Here is a 23512-nt window from a genome sequence, read left to right as displayed (position 1 = left end):
TAGACTTATTGCAGTATGCAGATCAGCTAGGCAGGGAAATGTAACTTGAGCTTTCGCAGTGCTGAAAAGCAATTTTACATGTCATGGCCCAATTCAGTTGTGGGCCACACGTCATCCGAGGGCCCCTTGTGTTCACGTAGTGCACACCGCTTGTAGAGATACCATGGTGATCACGAGATTACCTGTCACTGCGAGCGTGAAGCCCTATTGGCACAAAGGCAGGGTCAGTGGCGCCAGTGTGGGACTGACTGGTCTCTCAGAGGCTCCTCCCTCCTCATAGAACGACCACCCCTCTAGGGTATGGGCATGAAATGGGGAGTCCAGCTGTGTTGAATACAAGCATTGGCATAGCCAATAGGTCTCGCCTTGGGACCTTCTAAGTGTTTAGTCCTGCAACAGTTGATGTTGTTGCACCAAGGATAGTGTTAGTGTACTTCATAAATAAATACTTATAAGGTCCCAAAAGCGAGACCTATTGGCTTTGCCAATGCTTGTTCACTATACTCTTTAAACTTCAATAACTTCAGTTCTACTCATTGGATTTTTGTCGCTTTCATCTTGTTTTATTTATTAAAGTCAGTTCTAATATTTAATCCTGGTGTGGATCTTTTTGTGTGGGGTTTTCACTGTTTTACTGTTTGATGTGTTGCACAAATATTTTACAAATACTTTACACATTGCTTCTAAGTTAAGCCATGACTGTTCTGTGCCAAGCTACCAGAGGGTGAGCACAGGTTAATTTAGGGTTTGCCTGCCTCTTACCCTGACTAGGATTGTGGTTGCTGATTGATCCCAGGGCTCATACCCAAGTCAACCAGTAACTTGGGGGCATATCAGCAAGGCGAGGCGATAGAATTATCGCCGCTTTTGCGGCCGTTTTCGGCCGAAAAGCGGCGATAATTTTATCGCCTAATTAGCAAGCTCACGCTAACGCATGAAAACTTGCGTTAGCGCAGGACTTCCTAATGCCCAGCTTTGCATCTCTAATGAGATGCAAAGTGGGCGTTCCTGACCTGACATGACAGGAGAAATGTCGCTAAGCAACATTTCTCCTCTCATCAAGCCCCACGCTATGAAGCATAGCGGCAAGAAAAGTAGCGATAACCCCAGTTATCGCTGCTTTCCTTACGCCTGCTTCAGGACTGACTTAGCCATGATATCCTATGGAAGGTGGATATCATGACTAAGTTTGTGGGGCCCTATCAACAAGCTAACACCACATTGCGTGAGATTACCGCTGGGTTTCCAGCGATAATCTCACGTTAGGCAGTTAACCCGAGGATTGTTATCGCTTTTGAGATAAGCGTTGCTAATAGCACGCTATCTCAGCCATAAAAATCCACGCTAGCCGGCGATAATTATCCTAGCGCTAAGTGCGCTTAGCGATAATTATCGCCGGTTGTTGCTGATATGTCCCCCAATTTCTAACAGGGAGGATTCAATTTTAGCACCATAGTAGGATTTTGAGAGTATTAACTTGTGCAAATATACTAGCTCCCACCAATACCGGAGAGGTACAGTCTTCTATGATGTGAAAACTATTTATAAATCCAGCATATGCATGTTAATATAGTATGGGTATGGAATGTACAGTGTATAGTAGATCATAGGGTTCTGTAGTTTGAGCAGGAATACATATTTGTTACCAGACAGTGACTAGAAACAGTAGTGTGAGAGTAATCAGAATTATTAGGAAAGGTGATGGATACCTTAGACACAGAGAAGATGGTGTGTTGGAAATGTATATCAGATTGCACAATTAATTTAATTTTCCATGAAAGCACATTTCTTTCAATAAATCTTTGGCAGAGGTGCAGAAGGAATTACAATCAAGGGTCATTTGTTTAAAGCTCAGTCAAAAGCAAGTTTAAGTTGGGGTTTAAAGCCCACCCTCCAAGTAAAACAGTGTTTGTAGGTGATTTTTTAAGGCTCTTGACTCTCGGATTGCATTCTGGCCCTGTGCTGTTCTTGCGGGACTTGTGTGATGTGATGGTCTCCAGTAGATCATTACAATCAAGGGTCATTTGTTTAACTGCTTAGTCAAAAGCAAGTTTAAGTTGGGGTTTAAAGCCCACCCTCCAATTAAAACAGAGTTTGTAGGTGATTTTGAAGGCTCTTGACTCTCTGATTGCATTCTGGCCCTGTGCTGTTCTTGCGGGACTTGTCTGATGTGATGGTCTCCAGTAGATCATTACAATCAAGGATCATTTGTTTAACTGCTTAGTCAAAAACTAAGTTTAAGTTGGGGTTTAAAGCCCACCCTCCAATTAAAGCAGGGTTTGTATGTGTTTTTGAAGGCTCTTGACTCTCCAATAGATCATCAGTTAGGAGGAGCACCCTATTGAAATGGCCTGACTAACTGAACCTGCTCTGAAATGAGTACAAATTATTCTCACTAGTTGTTTTTCTAAAGTGGTAGCATAGAACAAAGTCATGGGTTCTATGTTAGAATACTAGTCCATGAGGCCTACAAGGATTCACATTATTTGTGCAGTTGCTTTGCCAACACTGGTGTATTTTCTTTGCTTGTTTTCTTTATTAAAATATGGGAAATATTTATTATAACAAGAAAATGCATTCATTATAGGTCACGATCAAAATACATTTCACTTTCTATTACAGTCAGAACATACTGATATACAACTTACCCCCAGCAGATATACAGTGAAGCTGTTCCCCTTTGAGACAATTATCCTGCAAGAACATTCTGAATCTACTTTTGAGCTCCATACACTGGTTCTGTGTTTGGTCAATTTATAGTCTGAATAGAAGCTTCTGTATACTAGCCATGGTGGTAATGACAACCAGCTCTAAAGGTACTTTACGCATTGTGAGTACCTCAATCCTTCTTGAGGGTGATCTAGCATCTGCTGAACATGGTAGACTTCTGAACGAACTACTCAAATGCACCTGACACACAACACCTGCACCACAGGAATTTACTGGCTCCCACTCACATCACAGGTGAAGCTTAAGATCATGTGCTTTGCACGTAGAACCAGAAGAAGGGTACATCCTCCTTCATCAATTTTTGTTTTCCATGTTGACCAGCAAGGAGTTTATGATTCACTACAGGTTGTGCCCTGACCATAATATGGTTCACAAAGAACCTGCAAGGCAGTTGTTATTTGGCAAATCGTGGTTCTAGTAAAAATCAGATCAACGGATGACTACCTAACTTTATGGGTTATACTGCTACCACTCAGACAAATCAATGAGAGTTTACCAATCTACACTCGGATATTCTTTGTATTTCAAGGTCTCCATCTCTTTTCAATACTGTTAAGACACTTCCATGTGCAGCAAGCCAATGGAACTTGCGAAAAAGGCACCCTGAGATAAAATGCCTAACCACTCGATGCCACATTGCATCCTGTGTACATGTCAATATGATAGTTGTTCTGGCCTTTGTAACACAATGTCAGAAAACATGAAGCTGATCAATATAGATTGCAATCTACCAGTGTAGGGGTTAACCTGGGCAAGGTGCTTTACAACCATCTGTACACTCCATTGAAATTCATCACCAGTGTGGGATGTGGAAATCCTATACTATGATGCCTGGGACATATTGTTTGGGGTCAAGGGCAACACGTTTTAATGTCTAATTTGTCTTTGGGACAAGTAGGCCCAACCCACTGCAGCACAAACCCTTTAGCTCCCAGTTTACAATACCACATTATGGATCAAGGAAGGGCATTCTCTACAGTTAACGTAATATGTGTGTCTATGTGTTAACACTGTTCAAACTTGTATTTATGGTTCATTAATGCAAAGCCTTTATAATTAGGGTGAGCACTAAAAGTAAAGGTTGTCAGCTCTGGCTGCACTACTGACGGTGGTTGCAGTATAAACGTGTACACACGTTTTCAAAGTTTAGTAATAAGAGGCTATGTATAATGCTCCCAGAATGCTCTCTGATTATATGCAAATATTTGCCGAAGCTTGAAAGCAACAGTGATGATTCTTTGCTTTCACAATAAAATGTTCACAAAAAAATGCAAGTAGGAAAAAAATATTTTGCTAAACTACTGTAAGATTTTAGGTACCATATCTTTGCAGCATTATTTAGTAACATGTTGATGTATGCTTGTATTTCCCAAAAATATTCAAAATGGAAAATCAGTGTAACCAGTTAAAATACGATTGTGGGAAACAAAAATAAACAAGCATTGGCAAAGCCAGTAGGTCTGAAATTGGTGGTCAGGTTTTTGGTTTTGTCAATGTGTGACTTGTTTAGGCATGGTTTTTGTAAAACCTTATCTGTGTGGGAGCTGCAGGGCCCTCACCATTCTAACAAGCATTGGCAAAAGCAAAAAAACTGTTTTTGGTCTCAAAAGCACACATTGCCACAGCAGTTCCAGGCACTGAACAAAACTACTTTGTGTGCCAAAATGCTCCTTGTAATAGAGCAGAATACTGTCACTCACAGTGAAGCCAGCTGATAGACCAAGAGAAGGACAGAGAGAGAAAGACAACATTTTACTAAACACAAAAGGTCATGGTTTACTCCAGGCCTAATTAGAGGCCCAATTATTAAAGAAAGTCTCAAAAGTGCATCCGTGGTACATATCCATGCATTAAGTGCATATATACAGTCTCCGTGAATTCACAAGAATTTACAGAAGTAGGCCAAGAAATACTACTCCTAGAAAATATTTGTTAACTGCATTTTAGCATGAGCAAATGTGCTTGTTTAGATTTGCTCATGTGAAAATCTGAATGTTTCAAGTTCACTTTTACTCCAACCACTTTTTTCCCAACCCTGAAGAAGTTTTACGTCTGCCACTGTCAGGGGTAAATTTCCAACCTTTTTCAGTATGGGAAAAGATTAGAAAAGAGTTGTTGAAAACCCTTAAAACATGCAAGTTAGTAGCTTTGCACAGACTCAAAAGGGCATTCCAACCCTTGAACTATTGCTTACCACTACCTTCAGCCCCAGTATGTAGACCTGCAGAAACGTAGCAACATAAGGGAATTGCTAGTATTCAAACCCTACTATGGTACAAGCCCTGGCATAATTAGAGAGGCTTTATCAGAACTCTTGCTTAATGAGATTGCTGCCGTAATTTGTCACCACATTACATGGCACAAAAGGGACAAGTGGATTTTGTTACAGGACAAGTAGATTTATGTAGCAACCTGCCCCATGGAAAAGTAGATATTTTATTAAATTCCACACCCCTGAAAAAGGCACTACCTATTCCAATGTCACCACTGCAGCATTGAAAAGGCATTGGTAATTTCAGATAGGTGATTGTGATCCAAACCATAAGCAGCTACTTAGACCTGTGTCAGATTTGCAGCATTTCAATGCTTTTTTACACAGCAATTCATTTTCTATGGAAAATATTCTACTCTTAAAATTCCCATTGTTTCAGGGGTGCTTCCGAACATCTCAGTCTTAGCTCCTGCTGGATACAGAATGAGAGAGGCTAGAAGAAAGAGAGATAGATAGCGAGAGAGAGAGAGAGAAAGAGAGACGGATATAGTGGATAGAGAGAGTCAAAAAGAGAGTGAGAGAGGAGACACATAGACAGACAGAAAAGGAGGGAGTGGGAGAGACTGAGATACAGAATGCAAGAGACACAAACAGAAGTAGGAAACACAAAAGACCAAAATGAAAAATGAGAGAGTGAAAGCTAGTTAAAAGGTAAGATGTAAAGAGAACTAGTCAGAGAAGCAGAGGAATCATGTGAATAGAAGGCCCGGAGAGAGAGGTAGAAACATGAGAGAAAGGAAGATGGAAATCAGATATCCTTTTGGGTGTTGTCAGTCAGAAATGCACACATACTATTGGGTGGTGCTTTTTATATCTGTTCTATTCATGTCTGAATACAATCATAAAAATAAGAAGAAAATTAACTTACCAGAGGCTAAAAGGCATTTGAGCGATTTACATTGTTTTTCTGTAACAAAAAATAAGAGTATAAATTAATTCGTTAATTTGAAGGGTAAGACAAATAAAAAAGCCCTTAGAGCATGGTTTTCAAGTATTTTAATTATGGCCCATTACTGTGGGCATGCTCCATTTGAATAAAAACAATGAACATATTCTGTGCAAGAATATATATATTTTCAATTCTATCAGCTTCTAATAGTGTAAGCACTTGCTGTCAGTAAAAATTATTCTTTAGTTACTCCACTCTCTGTTACTATAGACTCCAATGCGCATCCTGCACACTCTTGAACATGCTCATATCTGTCAAGAAGATGGTATTGGAAGCCTTTCTTTTGATAATATGCTTCAACTTTGTTTCAAAATACTTTATTCATCCATGAATCACTATCAACAATGTACCCTAGATTATTTTTTTCTGGATAAAATTGCACTCGTCTTTTTTTATGCAATAGCTGGTCCCATGCCTCATTCGCATTTTATCAAATTTAAAACAATGACACACCCTTGAGTATCTGCCCAAGGCATCAGCAGCTCATAAAACATGTTCAAGTAGTGCATATATCTTGCAGATCCTTAAATCTGTTTCACACTTTTCTGCCCCTTTGTATTATTTTTTCTGGCTTTCTTCATTTTTTAGGTCTACCATATATGGGCACCTACCTGCGTTTCTTGAAGCAATCAATAACTTATTACACTAGTTCAATAATTGGTTCGAATACATGATATTCTTCAGCTGTACAAACTGATGCAAGAACAGTGCAAGACAAAGAAAGTCATGTGTTTCATCACTTCGCCCCAGTGAATTTGTTTCCAGTGTAGTTTTTAGAGGACATCTTCTTTGGAATATGTATCAATGAGATACCACCACCACTGCCTCCAACTATGCCACCCACATCAATACTACATTATTGATATCACAGATACCATCAATAGTGATACCACCATCACTAGCACCAATACCACCACAATTGGTACTACCACTACCAATACATTTACCAGTGACACCAACCCTCAGGCCCATTTTACTTTAATTGAGGAGCTCCTGAATCAAAGAAAGTGATAAGAAAGAAGGAAAAAGATACTGAGGTGCCTGTCCCTTTCCATGAGGGAGGGTAATGTTGTCCTAAGTCAGGAATGCATTCCCAGCCCCAGGATTTGCGCATCTTTGAATCAGAACTAATCAAAATGACACAAGTGAAAGGAGTAAATTGTGGAAGGGTATGCAAGCATTGCTCACAATATAGGTCCTTTAACGAAAAGACAATGAAGCACAATAGAAATTCCAACAATTTGTTTGACACAGATGAGGATAGTGGTGAAAGCTCCAAGGAAATTCAGCTTGGAGGAATCTACCGAGGTGGGGTGCCACCCTGTGAGAACACCCTCTCATTAAAACCTCCTCCTGAATCTTTCAGTTTGGTATCAATAGATTAACTATCTGAAATGTGGCATGTATATTGACTGCATTTCTGTGCGAGAATTGGACTGCTATCATACCCCTGGCTTTGGACAGGCCAGTGGAGCTGCGGTCTCCACTTTGGATGCTTATTTTTTCCCCACAGCTGGGACATCCTGAGAAGTGATGAGGGTTCTGCTGATTAGACTTGAAAAGGGTTCACGTACTCCAACATCACCCAGGACCTGATCCATGGAGACTGGAGAGCATCCATTTGCAGATGAGGTCATTAGATAGACTACAGTTATAAGAAAGTACTTAGCTTAATGGAGGGTCCAGAAAATACTACTACCTTCTTCTTTCCCACCACATTTGTGACACCTGCTTGTGTGACCGCACAGCACTTTAGCAGAGGACCTACTAGATTGTTCTTCTTTGCCGCAGGAAACAAAATAGGGCTGAAGAGGAGCCTTTTTCCTCATTCATCAACAGACAAGTACTGGCCATTCATTTTGGTGAGGTTCTCTAGAGACATTCAGATTCTGTGACTGAGACTTTGCAAGTTGTTCTCCAGTTCCTGAGACTGACTCCATGGCACTCGATAACTATTACAGGAAGCTGTGGTTCGAACACACCATTCTATTTGGTACCTACACCCTCTATATCTCTATTGAACCTCAGACTGCCTACTGGAGGAGTCCTCTTGCTTCTTCCTCAGTTCCTGTCTTCTCAGCCTTTCATCAGCTAAGGGTTTTGTCAGCTTGGGTGTTTGTTGGGTCTATCCTGGCCTGCAATATGTCTGGACCCCCAGCTCACCCTGACTGCACCTTCTATGTTGGGTTGGGAGCCAGGCTGATCCCTCACCCCAGACATGATATAGTGATTAAGGTCACTGAATTATAGCTCTCTTTTCCTCATACTTTGGCACCCTGATTAATCCCTTTGATTTGGAACCTACAATTAATTGTGTGTGCTTAGAAGCAGTTCATTAAGCACTACATAAAAACTGGACAATTTCATTTGCATTACTGTTGTAGATGATGGGCAGGGTCTTCATACAGGTGAGCGTAAAGCCACTTAGTTAGGAGGTGAGTAATTTATTCCAGGTTACAGCCCTAGGACTATAAGTATAAAGCCATTTTCCTATTGCAAGCCCTACATGATCAGAGGGTGAGCAACTGCAAATTGGCTATTTCCTATGCACTAAACCCATTTTGTGAGTCAGAATGCATTTCAATCTCATATCACTCAGCTAGGCAAATAACCAAAAAGTGTGTGCAAGCAGGTCAAACATGTCATTGTGGCACATAGTGAAAAGGTTATTTGGAACTGATGGGATGGAAATGCCCCCTGCATGGTAAACAGGCTTGTACCCCTGCCGTGAGTGACCCAAATGCAAATGATATCTGGTATTCTGATTTCCGATGGCCTAGCTCACATGTTAATCCTGTTAGTCCTTTGATTCTGAGGTCCAGAATCTAGTTCCTATATATGAAGCAAGACCTCAAGCCGACAGAGGACCACTGCCCATGTCCTAGGCTGTTGACATTAAGCTAATGTGGCGGTGTACTGTTTTTATCATTCGTACAGACCTTTTTCTTTGACTCAGTCAGGATGTGCACTTGTGTAAGGATACGCTTGCATGAGGCAACCAGATCCTTATGCTGACAATGTGTGTGTGTGTGTGTCTGTGTGTGTGTGTGCGTGCGTGCATGCGTTTGTGTGTGTGTGTGTGTGTGTGTTTTATTACCCCAGTATTTATGTAGGATATATAATGGAGATTGAGTATAGCTTCCCAAAACAGAGACAGTTCATTGCCTGTATTACTGAGCTAAAGGGTGCAACCCTCGATGATGAAGTGTGTGAGTGTGGAACTAGAGCAGCCTTTAGAAATTTCATGGTGACCCTTTGGCAGGGGATTGCTGATTACTCCTTTCTAAGCATGGTCATTTGGGAAAAGGCGAGGGAACAGGAGTGACTCAGCAGATTCTGTTCTCAGAGAGATTACTGCTAAACGGCAGGGCCTTAAAGTTTGTCTCTCCCTGAGTGCTACTTCAGGAAGGCTGATAACAGCCGAGTGCATGAGTTTCACAAGCAATTGTGCTCATGTTTTAGGTAGTCTTGTCTGGAGTTAACATCTAGCCACCATCTTTTATAACGACTGTATCTGAGCTGAAGAAAGAACATGAAATATGAAAAGGAACCACCCAAACCAACTCCTTGGCATGACAGTGGAATCAACACCTCCTGTCTGAGAAGTATGTGCTAAAGTGGGACTCACACTACTCCACTTGGGCTCAGTTCTAAGTTCTTTCTTCAAGATTAAGGAAAGGAGTGATCTGCAGACTACTTGAAGAACTGCCGAGATCAAGGGTTGGTTACAGGTTGATAGCTAGTCTCCCAGGTGAGGGGACATCACCTGAGGTTCGCCCATCTTGTTAGAAGAGCTGTGGGTTTGCTTGTGACCAGGGAGCCTACCTGACCTGCTGAGACCGTGGAGAACATGCAGGAGCTGACTGCTCAAGGAAGGAGAAACACAGCTGCTGTGGAAGTAATCTTAGCATTATGGGTAGCCAGTAGCCCCCCCCTTCAAACACAAAGTGTCAACATATTAGGCTGGAGATAGCCACAGATCCCATCCTAACATACTGTAAGGACGCTTCACTTGAAGGATTGCACGGTGGATGAGAAGCCTGGGATGCAGTCATTGATTGTCTGTGAACCTTTTGGTTGCTCCCGTGTGGTGTCTCCTTCATCCTCAGCTGAGGCAAAGTTGTCCTCCTTAGAGTGTATACACTTTCCACAATAAGTTGCATTCTCTGGTTTCAAGAACTAATACTTTGGTAAAACGTTTGTTTACCACATTGTTGTCACTTTCAGAGGTCAGTATCTTCAACTACCACACTGGACTGGGGATTAATGATATATAAAACACAACACAGGACTTGGGTACTGGTTCTAAATCAACGTGTTTTCCCCTCTTTCTTGGGAGAAATATTGGGCCAGAATCTGCATATTTTATCACCTTCAAGCATGTGGTAAAGGTGCGTGCAGACTTTTAGTAGACCAAGGGGAGGGGTGAGGGAGAACAGATTAAGTGATGAGGGAAGAGTTTTCTGCCCCAAAACCATGACGTTTTAGAGACCACGCAGGACCGGGCACAGCAACTGCCCACAGCCCCAGAAGCTCTACTCAAAAGTCTGAATCATATGGTTTGATGACCTGGTAATTTTAGCCCGGGTACACAGGAAATTTAAGATGGTCCCGGGGACATAAAAATAGATTTGACTTCAAAAGGAAGTTCCCATTTCATGTGATTTGAAGAGTTCAGTTTACTGCACCATGATATGGATAACATATTGTAGACAAGCTTTTCTCATGTCCTCATTTTTATCATCCAACCCCTTGCCTTTGGAACAGGACATAGGCATAGCCATTATTAAAGAGGCTGATTTAGTTGCACCATGACCCTAGCTTCGGGTTTCCAATGCACCCCAATTATGGGTGTCTTCTACCAGCACATCAGTTGGGGGTGCTTTATGCTGTGTATTAGATCCCATGGCTCCCTTGCTGCACCACTGACACACACCCTATTAGACGCTTGCATGCCTAGTGGCAGCCTAGGCTATAGGCCAATCGGACAGTGTCAGAAGGGCTAGTCAGACAGGTCAGTAAATAGGCTGGTTTTTGAATGTTTGTGGGCCTGTTTTATGGTCTGGTGGGCCAGTATTTATGTTTGGTTTCTCTGATACCACCAAAAACATTGCCTGCAGCAAGCACAAATGCATGCAAAACACTTATACAGCTTGCCTTCACAAGTACCAAGCTGGAGTGATTAGAAAATGTGGGCTACTATTTTTTAACTAATTATCTAATTAGAGTCACTTTTAATTTGGTGGCTAGGCCTATTTTCTGTCCCAGTCTGACTCAGGGCATGCCTGCGTTCATGTTGCTAAGTTAATGACAGGATGGGAACCTGTATATAGCTGTGCACTATTCACAAAGTGTCTACTCTGACACTGTATAATCTTTTAGCAAGTTGTACATTTATTTCTCAAGGTTACAACCGGCAATTTATATGAAAGCATACCATTCTGTACAAAACTTAAGTGGCATTGTTAATGCCACTTAACTTTATTGAGTGATGTTGATGAAAGCACAATATATGACAATCATTATAGATGTTCATTATGTTAATGCTGACTGTACTGCTCACTGTTAAGCATTACTGAAACGTTGTTTTGTACAGAATGGTATGCTTTCATATGAATTGCTGGTTGTAACCTTGAGAAATAAATGTACAACTTGCTAAAAGATTATACAGTGTCAGAGTAGACACTTTGTGAATAGTGCACAGCTATATACAGGTTCCCATCCTGTCAGTAACTTAGTCTTTTCTCGGTAGAAGGGGACAAACTTCTACACAACTGTTGCACCGAAGTTAAAATTGCAGTTAAGAGAATTACAATCAACAATCCTAGGAGTGCTCTCCTTCTTCATAACTTCTCTGCGTTCATGTTGCTACATTCAGGCTCTACCATTTATATTTTAAATACCACAGTTGCTATTTTAAGAAACTACGCTTGTGCTAGTCATGTGTTGCTGCTGAGGAAATCCTGAGCTCTAGGGCCTTGCACCCCTTGACACTTACAAGTATTGTGCTGCAGCTGTCCCATTTCAGACCAGAAGCCAAGTGCTTTTATCTGCAGAGCAGCAGTCTGGACTACAAGTAACACCTTTCTCTTGTGAAGCGGCAGATGTGCCTAGCTAGCCCTTCAGTCTCAAACAGAACTGTCCAGCATACATCCAGTAGAGACAGATCCAGGACAGGATTATAAGGATAGATAAGATAAATGTGCATACACTAAGGGCCTGATTACAAGTGGGCTGGATCATTCCAACCCCTGTGCAATCCCCTGGTTTGTGTGGGGATCAGAATTGTAAGTTGTGTGGAGTTCACTGCACAGGATAATTGCTAGGTACAATAAAGGCTGCACTCCTACAATGATCCCCGTGTATGGATTACAAGGTCGAATCTGGTTAAATAAAGCAAGGGACATGCTCAGTAAATAAGGGACATGCAGATTCTAGTGCACAAGAGGTTTAATCCACATATTATGCCCCCATGGTGAAGGGCTAAACTCATACGCTTTCATTATGAGCGGCCCAGTTAATTGCGATATGTGCTGTACCTCCTGCTATTGCACATTCCATAATTATGGGTTTTGTGATAAATATCGGTGGGCCAAACCTGTCGATATTTATTGAGGAAAAAATGCCTTGAATTTTCCAGAAAATGCAGATTTTGGAGCAGAAACCCAAAATTCAGCATGTTAATCCCCAACAAGTCTCAATTGGCCTGTTTTATCATTAAGGCTCCCTGTTTTCAGTTTTTTACTGATTTGCACGGATAAATACAGACAGAAAAACATTTATTTTGTATCTGTGTTTTTTTAAATGTGGATAAAAACAGAAATGTGATTTTTTTTTGGTGATTCTAAATGTTGTCATTCATGACTGCCAGGCCAACAGCTGTGTAGATTGACAGGTAAGAGGTTAAAAAAAAAAGAACAGAATTATTAGTAAAGAACCTTAATGCTAAAATGTTTATATTTTCATATTTATGCTTTGATTTATCATCTGTAGGTGTTCATATAATTGAATTGTTCAAGCATGAGTTCACATTTATTAGTTAGATAAATTAAGAAATATACTAGTTTCAACTTCAGTTTTTCACAAAACCCAAATTAAATATGAATAAATACAGATAACATTAGCAAAAAATAAATAAGGATCAATACAGACGGAAATGTAAAAAAAATAATACCATAAAACTGGGAGCCCTGATTATCATACTGTTTGGGGAGAGGAGTTGGCCTAAAGTCTAGGGCGGTCATCCTCGAATCTGGGGAACTGGGTTTGAGTCTCGGCAACGACGCTGAACATCCTGTGATTCTGGGCAAATCACTTAATCTCCCCGTGCCTAACAAAAAATGAATGTGTCCTCATGTAACGCAACTGGTGCTATGTGGAGAAGGGTGGCTCTGATGCAGAGGTCTGGCCCGGGACCAGGGTTCAATTCCCACCTCGGCGGGTCTTGGGCTTAATTTCCTCGGACCTGTTAATTCTCGCCTCGGTGCCTATTCTAATCATGGGTCACACTCTGGGCAATAGCTTGCTTAATCTCCACAACGGCCCCGACATGGCTGGGATGCCTGGCTTCACCTTGGGGGTGCCCAGGAGTGGACATTTCACAGGGAAAAGATAGGAAGGGTTCCACAGCGGTATGAGTACAGTGCCATGACACCCTAGGGTAACAGTGTGCTATACAAGTACAACACATTTACATGTAAAGTGCTCTGATACCCGATACCTTCGGGTCAAGTTCGCGATATATAAAATTCCGTAAAATAAAAAAGTTTACTGGGCCATTCATAATGAGAGTCTTAATAGGCAATAATTTTCTAACTGAAAAGCTTGTGTGTGATAATGATCTCCTGCTGATCCAGAGAACACTTTACTAGGGCCTAACTTAAAACGGAACTGTCATGATTTTTCCTGAGAATCTGGCAATGATCCAGCCCCCTGGACCCACACTGTACACCCGTGATGAAGAACAGCGACCCTGTCTCGGAAGTATTTTATCAGCCATCCTTTTGTTTAAACACAGACCGGTTCATATTAGTAAGAGGGATGGATACATAACATTTCTTGCAGCAATTAAAATGTGGTCCCCTGTATCTGACTTGTGCTTTATCGTGGTTGGCCTAAATTTGTGACTTTGAGCCAGTCCAGCGCAACCAGATAAAAGTGAGGGGTGCTTTGTGGTTTTTGGCTCTATTTTCACCTGAAACTTTAAAAATTCATAGCTCTAGCTCTAAGTATTCGATTTTTGTTATTTTTGTGTCATCTTATTTATTAAAATGTACTCTATTTTTCTAAATTGGCTTGGGCTTTTACTTGTTTTGTGGTTTTACTTTACCACTGTTTGAGTGCTGCATTAATACTTTAGACATTGCCTTTAAGTTAAACCTGACAGCATTTGTGCCAAAGCTACTTGAGCGTTAAGCACAGGACTACATAGTGACTTTAGTGGTTTGCCCTGACAAGAATTGTGTTTATTTGAGTGGGGTCCCATCCCACTCAACTAAAAGCCCAATTTCTTAAAACGGTGTTCATATTGGATTGCATATTTTGTGTTTCATTTCTGTAGAGAAGTTCTGTCACTATGAGTACAGTCTGCTTCATTTAAAAGAAATTTAAAAGCAATTTCACTGGTTGAGCTCAGTGACATAAAATATTATTGTTTAGATCTGTGTGTGACCTGCCTGTCACATGTTCAAATCATAAATGTTTGAGTTGGTTGAATGAAAGTTGTCTTTGCAAAGATTAAGTAATGTATATTACCGTATAAGGCAGAGCTCGCCACCCACTTATAGAATTATTTCTGCAGTTTTATGTAGCAAATACCAGAACATACGATGACAGAGTACTTTATGCACACAAGGTAAATAGGTGAGATTTGAACATACAGCAAAGTACCCTTTCCGGTGTGGCTTGACAACACAGAGCTGACTGCGAGAGCTATTGTTACAAGCTCAAGAATGGGCTTTGGCTCCGCCCAGTTTATGGTATTGGATGCTTGGTGTGTCATTCCACTTCAAAGGGAGTGCTTGCATTGAAATGCATGAAGGACTGTTTTGCAATACAGGAGTATAATCAATCATCAAACTTTAAATTATTTAGCTCATAAAAAGTATAGGTTGCAGAATGCAATCATTTTTTTTCCCGGTGCCGCGGGCTTTTTCAATGATTTAATTGGCTCAAAATGCAAGCCAGACCTATTGGCTTTGCCAATGCTTGTTTCCGTTAGAGAGCACGCTTGTAGGACAACAATATCTATGTAAGGGAGAAGCAAATGAGAGTGGAATAGTAACATTCAGACACATTTTTAAGATTTCCACAATGAATATACATGAGGCGAATTTATAATGATTTGAAGGAGTTTTTTGTATTTTTGTTCATCATTCTATTCACTCTTTTGGGTTTTATGTGTTTACTCATTACGCACTCTCAGTTAGACAAATAGTTTGACTTACCTTTGACAAACTCACAGTTGTAGTTGCTGGACTTTTCCAACGATTGTAGGCCGATGATATTCTTGTCGTTGTCTTTGGTGAAATTGGTCACTTTGAACTTCTCGAAAGGTGGGATGAGTACCTCCTCTTCCTCAGGAAAGAAGGAGAAATTCTTGACGCTGACCCCATAACAGGTCTCGATGGTGAAGATGGTGTCCTTCCCAAACTGCAAGGCATTTTCACTATTTAAGGACGAAGATGTAAACTGGCCAAAGCGAATGGGTCTCTGTCCCACAGATTTAAACCGAACACCTTTAATGCCCCTGTAGACTATATGGCACTTTGGGGTGTCATGCTCGTCGAGTACACGGAGAGCGTTTGTCAGGAAATAGTGCAGGGCTTTAAATTTAAAGTTCCTTAGATAGTATTCTCTGGACCGGCCAGCTTCTCTCACGGCGGCATTGAAGACTTTATGCAAAGGCCCGTTGATGGTGTAGGCCAGGATAGCAATGGCATATTCATCTTTGAAGCCTGGGGGCTTCACCGTAAATCGCTTCCTATCCTCCCATTCTTCTTTTGCTGTGTCCCAGGCAGAGGCAAAGTCTCGGTTTGTCTTGTACTCAAGCTGGAACAGCTGGGGGATCTCGGCTTCCATTTCCTTCCCACAACCCTTGTACTGGTCATCGTAGGCAATGAGAGCCATGTCGAGGGTAGACTCCTGAGAGGAGAAGACATCTCTTCTGATGACGTGAACACTTTGGACCTGTGGGGGGCAAGGAGGTATATTTTTTAGGTGACTATGAGGTGAACAACACAAAACAATATCAAACACATTTCTACGAGTATTCCTACAGATCATATTCCTGGTCACGCTAGAATCCAGTAACCAGGTACTTACTACAGTTTGATCACTTTTGTAAACTGTTGTAGTAGCACCACTGCTGTCCAGGCTTGGGTTTGCCATTCAGTCTATCCTTTTTGCATTAGGTTTTCTGCTCTTCATTGTAACTGGTGATCATATTTAGGGTCTTACTCCAAGTGTCTCCAATGATCCTGACAGAGCAGTAATGGTGATCAGTACCACATTGAGTTAAAAGATTCCATGTTTCATATCCCCATGGCCTTTTTCAGGGACCTGAATACCCAGATCCGAACATTTGTTTGGAGCTCGGGACGCCGGAGAGTAGCTCTGCTCACAATGCAATGGCCGACGGGGGTGGGTGGTATGGGGGGTCCCAGATTTTGAGAAATATTATATAGCAGCACATATGCAGTGGTTTGTGCAATATATAGTGCGGAGGCGATGACAGACGGACGACCCAGGGGCGACTGACCCAGCCTTATGCAAGCTTCTGCAGATATTCCTCAGGGTGAACAGGTCAGCTAAGAACGAGCCTCACACACTTAAAGTACAGACTAGGTGCTGGCATCGGGGTTTACAAAAGATTGGAGCGGAGTTCATGTACTCACCAGACATTCCCTTAGACATGCTAAGAGCGCTTCGGCAAGGGGACAATTGGCGGACCCTGGAGATCAGGATGGAGGCTGGGGTGACAAAAATGGGAGACCTGTCTAGAGTCATGGAACTGCTACCATTTGAGAAGCTCTGCGCTGAGTTTGGATTACCCCAGGGACATCTCTTATTACATAGAGCACTTACGACAGCAATAGGCAAACACTGGAAGACAGGGTCTATGTAGCCCCCATCCCAGCAGAGCTCCTACTACATAGCCCTATTGACGGGTACCTTCAAAGCGATCTCCTGTCTATATAGGGCGCTTCATGCAGATGGATTACGCTCGCTGGAGGCATTACGCCTGCAACGGGAGGAGGATTTAGGCACCCCAATTCCGATAAAGGACTGGGGCAATATACTGAGAGGAACACCTAAAGTGTCCAGAAATGCAAGCTTTAAATGAATAAACTATTATGTAATCCATAGAGCCTACTTGACCCCCAAACGCATACACAGATACTTCCAGAGAGAAAGGGAAACGTGCCCACAATGTGGTGAGGAACAGGCGCATATCCTGCACGTTTTGGACCTGCCCCCACCTGTGTGACTAGTGGGAGGGGGTAGGACGCACATTTGGAAAGGCCACAGGTAAAGAGATCCCCTGTTCCCCAGCCCACTGTCTTCTAGGGTGGTTCCCCCATACAACCAAAAATAAGGTCACTAGGAGATTCCAAGATCTGGGGTTCATATTAGCGAAACGGGAAATAACCAGACATTGGAAGTCACTGAGAGTGTCCTAAGACAACCACCTGGAAAGCAGAGCTCCTAAAATGGGCAGGATGCGAAGGGCGAATCTTGATGAGGGAGGCCAAGAGACGGCTGTGCAACATGGAAGTTGCCAGGGCGTGGGCGACCATACTGCACGACCTAATACTATCGGATCTGGAGGGCCCGGAGAAAGAGGACGGGACCTAATAGAGCATGACCCTGAGACATAGATCCGCCAACTACAGATAACACAACCCTATAATCTGGGTCTGACCTTGTCCTTACAGACCAACATCCAAGCCCAACACCGCACGAACCCCCATACCAAACGTTCGATAGCTGATACACACAAAGCTCCACGTCATATACTTCAGCCCTTTAGCTAATGATGTGGACTCGTAGAGGGGGTGGAAGGGAGGGGGCGCATTGAAGTTACAATCTGACACTAGGGTGTTCCCTAGACAGTGATAATGACGTCAGTAGCAGACACGCCTACAAAACCTATATTAGGAAATGCACATAAACTGATGACCTGTCATGATATTGCAATAAACGATCAATAAAATATGTTTTTTAAAAAAGTTTCCATGTTTCACCTTTTGGCAAGGAGGGGATTTCTTTTTGCCTAAAAGTGATTCCCAATCTCTATTTTTATCATGGCAAGAATGGCTCCACCACTGATTGACCCCTGAGCATGGGCTGGTTTTAGATTGGTTGTAAACTGATTTTCTTGATTACCATTAGGGTATAGTGATATCACTTATTTTAAATATTCAGAATTCAGCCAGAGAAACCTAGAGGTTTGTACTGGAGATGGCTCTGCTCCCCTGAGTTCTCAGTCTTTGCCCTTGCTTTTTATTTCTATCAGCTGCTACTTTGTCAAATACATTGATTGAGTTTAATCTGGGACTTACAACTTGTTTTTCTTATGCTTGACAATTACTTTGATATAATCTCCGGGGCAGTCCAAGTGCCTCTGAGTCGAGCCATCCCCATTTGCACACTAAAAGCCCCTTCCCGAGACACCCCTGTAACCTCGATGGGGCCGGTGATAGGAGTTCAGATGTTTGAACCAGGGACTACAGCTACTGGAAGAAATCAAAACCTTTGGGTGAAACTCTAGAGGAAAACATTCGAGAATCCTTGAGAAAACACCAGTTCCTGCATATTATTCCCTAAAATATGTAACGAGGAATACTTTTGCCCCGTACTGTGTTACCAATGTAGCTGGTATTGGTATCTCCAGGCGGAGGGATATCAGGCTGAAACCCATCCAGCTTGTATCTCCACCCATATTAGCAAAACACATGATCCTAATAAATGAAAGAGTACATACAAGTATGAATAGACTTGCAGAGACTAAGTATGTAAAGAAAATGATCTGAAGGTACCTGGAGAAACAGATCTTATCTTTGAGTTTTTTCTGAAGACTAGGTGGCTGGTCTTGGTACATGGGTTGTCATGGAGAGTGTTTTGCAGCTGAGGTCAAACTACTATGAAGCATCTGCACTTTCTCAGCCATAGACTGGTTAGGACATCCAGAGCAGATGTATGTTGTGCTTTATATTGGTGTTGAGGTCAGTCCCATAGCTCCATGGATGCATCTGCAGGTGGGGTAGAACCCTTTGAATGCGACCCATATACAGATAAGTAGACAGTGGTGCAATTTACAAATGGAGAAGAATAATGCAAATATTTTGCACCTATCCTGGCCAGTTCCCTTGCCCTGAAGAAGGCTTGTGCAATTGTAGAGTGGGCGGTAACGTGTCAACCAAAACGTTGGAATCTGCTGACTATTTATATTATTTTATAACTGTTTTCATTAGACTAAGAAAACAAACATTACAATATCACTCTGGTGTATAGTTTCAATATTTGTTTTGCAGTCTAAGTTCACTTACTGGTAAACTCACTGTGACTCATTTAAATAAATGACAGATTACTGCACAGCTATGTTGAAAAGTCTGCATTAAAACTACATTTAAACATATATGGTATACATTCAAATTGCCTAATTTATCAATGCAAAAAGAACAATTGATGGACAAAATGCTGAACAGTGTCATACATTCACCCCAGTACAGCGATCTGGGCCTAAATGCATCGTTTTTTTGCTACCCATGCTAATCCAGTTTAAACCCAGCCATATGCAAATCAGTCTTGAAACTGCTACCCATGGGAAGAGCTCAGCTCGAACTGCCAAGCCAGGTCCTCCCTGTAATGGAAACAAGCATCCTGGGACCGGTTTCGGGGTTTCACCCCTGATCAGCCAGGCTAGCTTGAATCCAGTGGCATGAAGAGCACGGGACCCATGTCCAGGCATACCCGTCCCACTTAAGGTGACAAATGCAAAAAGAACAATTGATGGACAGAATGTTGAACAATGTCAAACATTCAACCACAGTACAGCGATCGGTGTCAATCAGGGTGAAAGTGGTCCAGGTTTGCGTGTACTCTGGTACTCTGGCCTCGCTGTTCGGGCTGGACTGTATCTAATGGAGCAGGGTCAAGGCTGATTTGCAAATGGCTGGATCCAATATGAGGTGGCAAGGTGTGCAAAAGAACGATCAATATCTGGAGTGCTACCCTGAGTGATTGCCAGTGGTTAGACAAATTGCAAGCTTCCTCCCATCACCTTTTGTGTGTTTGATATTGCCCCACATTGGCACCATTAACTCTTGATACAGTACTACCAAAAGAAAGACAGCAGGTGCAGGCTTTATTTAAAACCAAATGTCACAAATATGAACTCATGAGGCCATCTTTAATATGCGGCCCTCATTGAAAATCAACACTGCGAGTCCTGGCTGTGTTTGGTGTTACAGCACAAACCCCCTCGTGCATCAGATGGAGGAAATCTGTCATCTGCAGGCTCAGCCAGGCTTCCCAAACTGCATAACCATTTGCCTTACGATACTAACTAATTGTAATAAACTGGATTGGCTCTTGAAAGCCAGGCACATTGCCATTGACAATGCTTGCTTAAGTAGTTAGTAGTGATTGGATTTTTCTGAAAATGTAAACTTCTAAATGTTTCAAAAAGTCTTTAAAACAGTCTCTCCAGCAAGTCCTGAATATCAAGAAGGGAGGCCAAAAAACGAATGGGTGTCTTCCCATTTCAATCAATCCACCAACGTACCAGGGACAGTGGAAGTGTCATTGCGTGGCCCTTGAACCCTTATGACATCACACGGTCGAACCCTTTCCTCGTTCTCTGCCTCTTCTTAGGTGCTGAGTGGCCCGGGGAAAGGAGCACAGCGATGCCACATAAACAGAACACGATTATCACAGCCTTGTTTGTTTTCTGTTCCTGCTGCTGCCTCCAAGATTCCCATTACCAGAACATTCCAAATGCAGTGATAGGTGCAAACAAAGGTTAAACTAGGTGTAGCATGTGCTGTGCTTGGCTGCACTTCATTCACAACCATGAGCACTTTCCTACCTGAGAGGGATCCATCCAGACCACTGCACAAACCAAAGGAAGGATCACAGTCCAAGGCCCCATGTTTGGCATCATTTCCTGCAACAGAGACAACATTAGAGTGAAGATGGACATAACATGTATGATCATTAGCATGAACATGAAAAGTCAAGTATATGAAAAGAGATCTTTGAATATATTTTGCATCTGCAAACACGAGTTAGAAAGCAATGTTTTGCAAAACCAACATCCTAATATGCGATTCACAAAATAGGCAATGGACGTTGCAACTGACACCACAAATATCTATACATTCATTACAAACCCATGCAAGTCACAAGGAAATGTGGGCTGGAAGAACACCCCTATTCCCCCTTAGCTGCTTGCAAGGAGATGATGGGAATGTTTGCGACAGCTCATATGGTCACAAAGCAGTTAATGCCACTGTGGAGGGGTTGGAGGGGCAGGCGTTCATAAAGTGTCAGTTGTCGACAGCAGACAGGTTCCACTGCGTTCATTAAATGAAGTTGAGCATTGAAGCCAGGTATTAGCAGACATCTGTCTTCCTAGGAAAAGTACAGAAGTTCTGAGCACATTTGGCCAGCGGTAAGAAGCTTTACAAAAGGGTCATTTTCTGCTTTCATGCAATTGGGCTGGTGTCCTGCAGCTGAAGTGGAGATGTTGCACTGAATGATTCCATCTTCACCTCTGTTACCTTTGCACATACATTTTAGACCTACTACACCAGAGGATGGCACGATTCAGTGAAGCATGAACTATGTTGGCTGCCTCGCATGGGGTATAAAGTTCTTTGATGGATAACTGGGTAGAATGGAGCACTGAGCAGAAAGAAGAGAACACGTTCATCAGTAAGATTTTGGGGTAGGATTAAGAAGGCCTGCAGTTTCACCGGCTGATGACCTATCCGCGATAACACCATCATGGTTTTGGCGCATGATAGTTACGTCTTTTAATCATTGCATTCTGTTGGCTAGATGTGGTCTTGAGAAACGTAATCCAGTCTTAAAAAGTCACAGGAGAGCAAATGTGGAAGTCAAATTTAAAGTGTATGGCAATTTGATGAAAGTAGTAGACAGAATGGAGAATATGAGGGAGAGGGCAAACCCTACTCCAGTGTGGCCAGCCTGTCTTGGACACCAGTAAACGCTGGTCATGGAGGACAGATAGGCCCAAATGACAGATGAGGTCCAGTAAGCCTGGAGCATGAGTGGCAGCCGCGGTGCGTCCATTGGGGCGTAGGGGCGTAGCCCCACCAGCCGCGGCTGCCGAAATGTACGTGCTATTAATTAAAATAAATGTACGTGCGTGCTTTGTACGTGCTTAGCACGATATTTATCCGGCGCGCACCCGACTGAATCGGGAGTGCGCGGGGGGCGGTAGTTGGTTTCCCGCATGTATGCTTCGGGCAGCAACTTGCCCGAGCATGCGCATTAAAGTCGGCCCCATTACATAGCTAGTAGGGGGGGGGGGCAGGTTATGCTGGCGGCAGCCCCTGGCAGCAAAAGGGTGACAGGGCGAGCAGTTAGTGAGCCCTCCAAGCCAATCCTGGCGCTGCATGCAGCGCCAGGATTGGCCGGTCACCGCGCAGCACAGCAGGGGCAATCCATATTGGATGCCGAGCGTGGGTGGTTCAGCCGCCCTGCACAATGGCCAATCACTGTCTCTGACTTCATGTAGTCATGCAGTGATTGGCCATTTGCGGCGCGCGGCGCTGTTGGGATCCGGTTCTGCCTGGTTACAGGTAACGGTCGGGTTCACTCCTCGCCTGAGTCGCCTCGTGGATTGAAGTCCTTCGATTCTGCCAGCAAGCGAAGGTAAGTAAGTCACTGCATACTCCTAAGTTTAGTGACAGCAAAAATAGAAATAAAGTACCTTTTCCAGAGAGGAAAATCAGATCAAATCTTAGGAAACAGGTCAACTTAAAGTACAACATATCAATGTTCTGCGTGGTCGGTCTGTTTACCTTCAAATAATAAGATGCGGTTTTGATATTTCTGGAAGCTCCCTGTAATGTATTTTCCATTTCCTCATTCATTACCAATACTTACAAACAGTACTCTTGGGACTGTTGCTGGTCCTTAATGATGGCTGTGTTCTCATTCCTTCCGCCCAGCCTCACTAATCAAACCAAAAATATGTTTTTGAATTTCTTTGCTGTGCTACCGCCAGGTATCGCGAAATAAATCTGTGGCCTCATGCGAAACTCCGCTGTGCTTGACAGGCCTTTGCAATGTGCTTCAGAGGTACCTGCCTGCCTTAGTGACGGCCATTTCAGGCGCACGTCACAGTGAGTGGAGTCATTTGGAATGATGACCTGAAAACTAACTCCATTACTGCATGGCCTGCAGAGAAGTGCATGCAGAGATAAAAGAAGGGGCAGCGCTATCTTCCAAGGGGTCTCTAAATCACCCACCGTATGCGTGAGGGGCGGCGGGAGGTTCGTTTAATCAGTCGAAATGGGGCCGGTAGT

At 42.8% G+C, this 23512-nt stretch overlaps 1 protein-coding gene across 1 annotated transcript in view; it reads right to left on the bottom strand.

The window, feature by feature from the left end:
• Nucleotides 1-23512, bottom strand: part of LOC146806118 (GPI-linked NAD(P)(+)--arginine ADP-ribosyltransferase 1-like) — a 69300-nt gene that overhangs the window by 22979 nt on the left and 22809 nt on the right. The window contains exons 2-4 of the mRNA XM_085623449.1: nucleotides 21043-21120; nucleotides 15398-16139; nucleotides 5871-5909 (exon numbers count right to left, since the gene is read on the bottom strand). Of these exons, the coding sequence (XP_085479575.1) occupies nucleotides 5871-5909; nucleotides 15398-16139; nucleotides 21043-21117 (856 nt within the window). The 5' untranslated portion in view covers nucleotides 21118-21120. The remainder of the gene's footprint in view (nucleotides 1-5870; nucleotides 5910-15397; nucleotides 16140-21042; nucleotides 21121-23512) is intronic.

Source organism: Triturus cristatus, chromosome 8 (genome assembly GCF_964204655.1).
Source record: "Triturus cristatus chromosome 8, aTriCri1.1, whole genome shotgun sequence".
NCBI classification, from domain to species: domain Eukaryota; kingdom Metazoa; phylum Chordata; class Amphibia; order Caudata; family Salamandridae; genus Triturus; species Triturus cristatus.
Note: the sequence above shows the minus strand (reverse complement) of the source record. Positions and strands in the feature narration are given on the sequence as shown.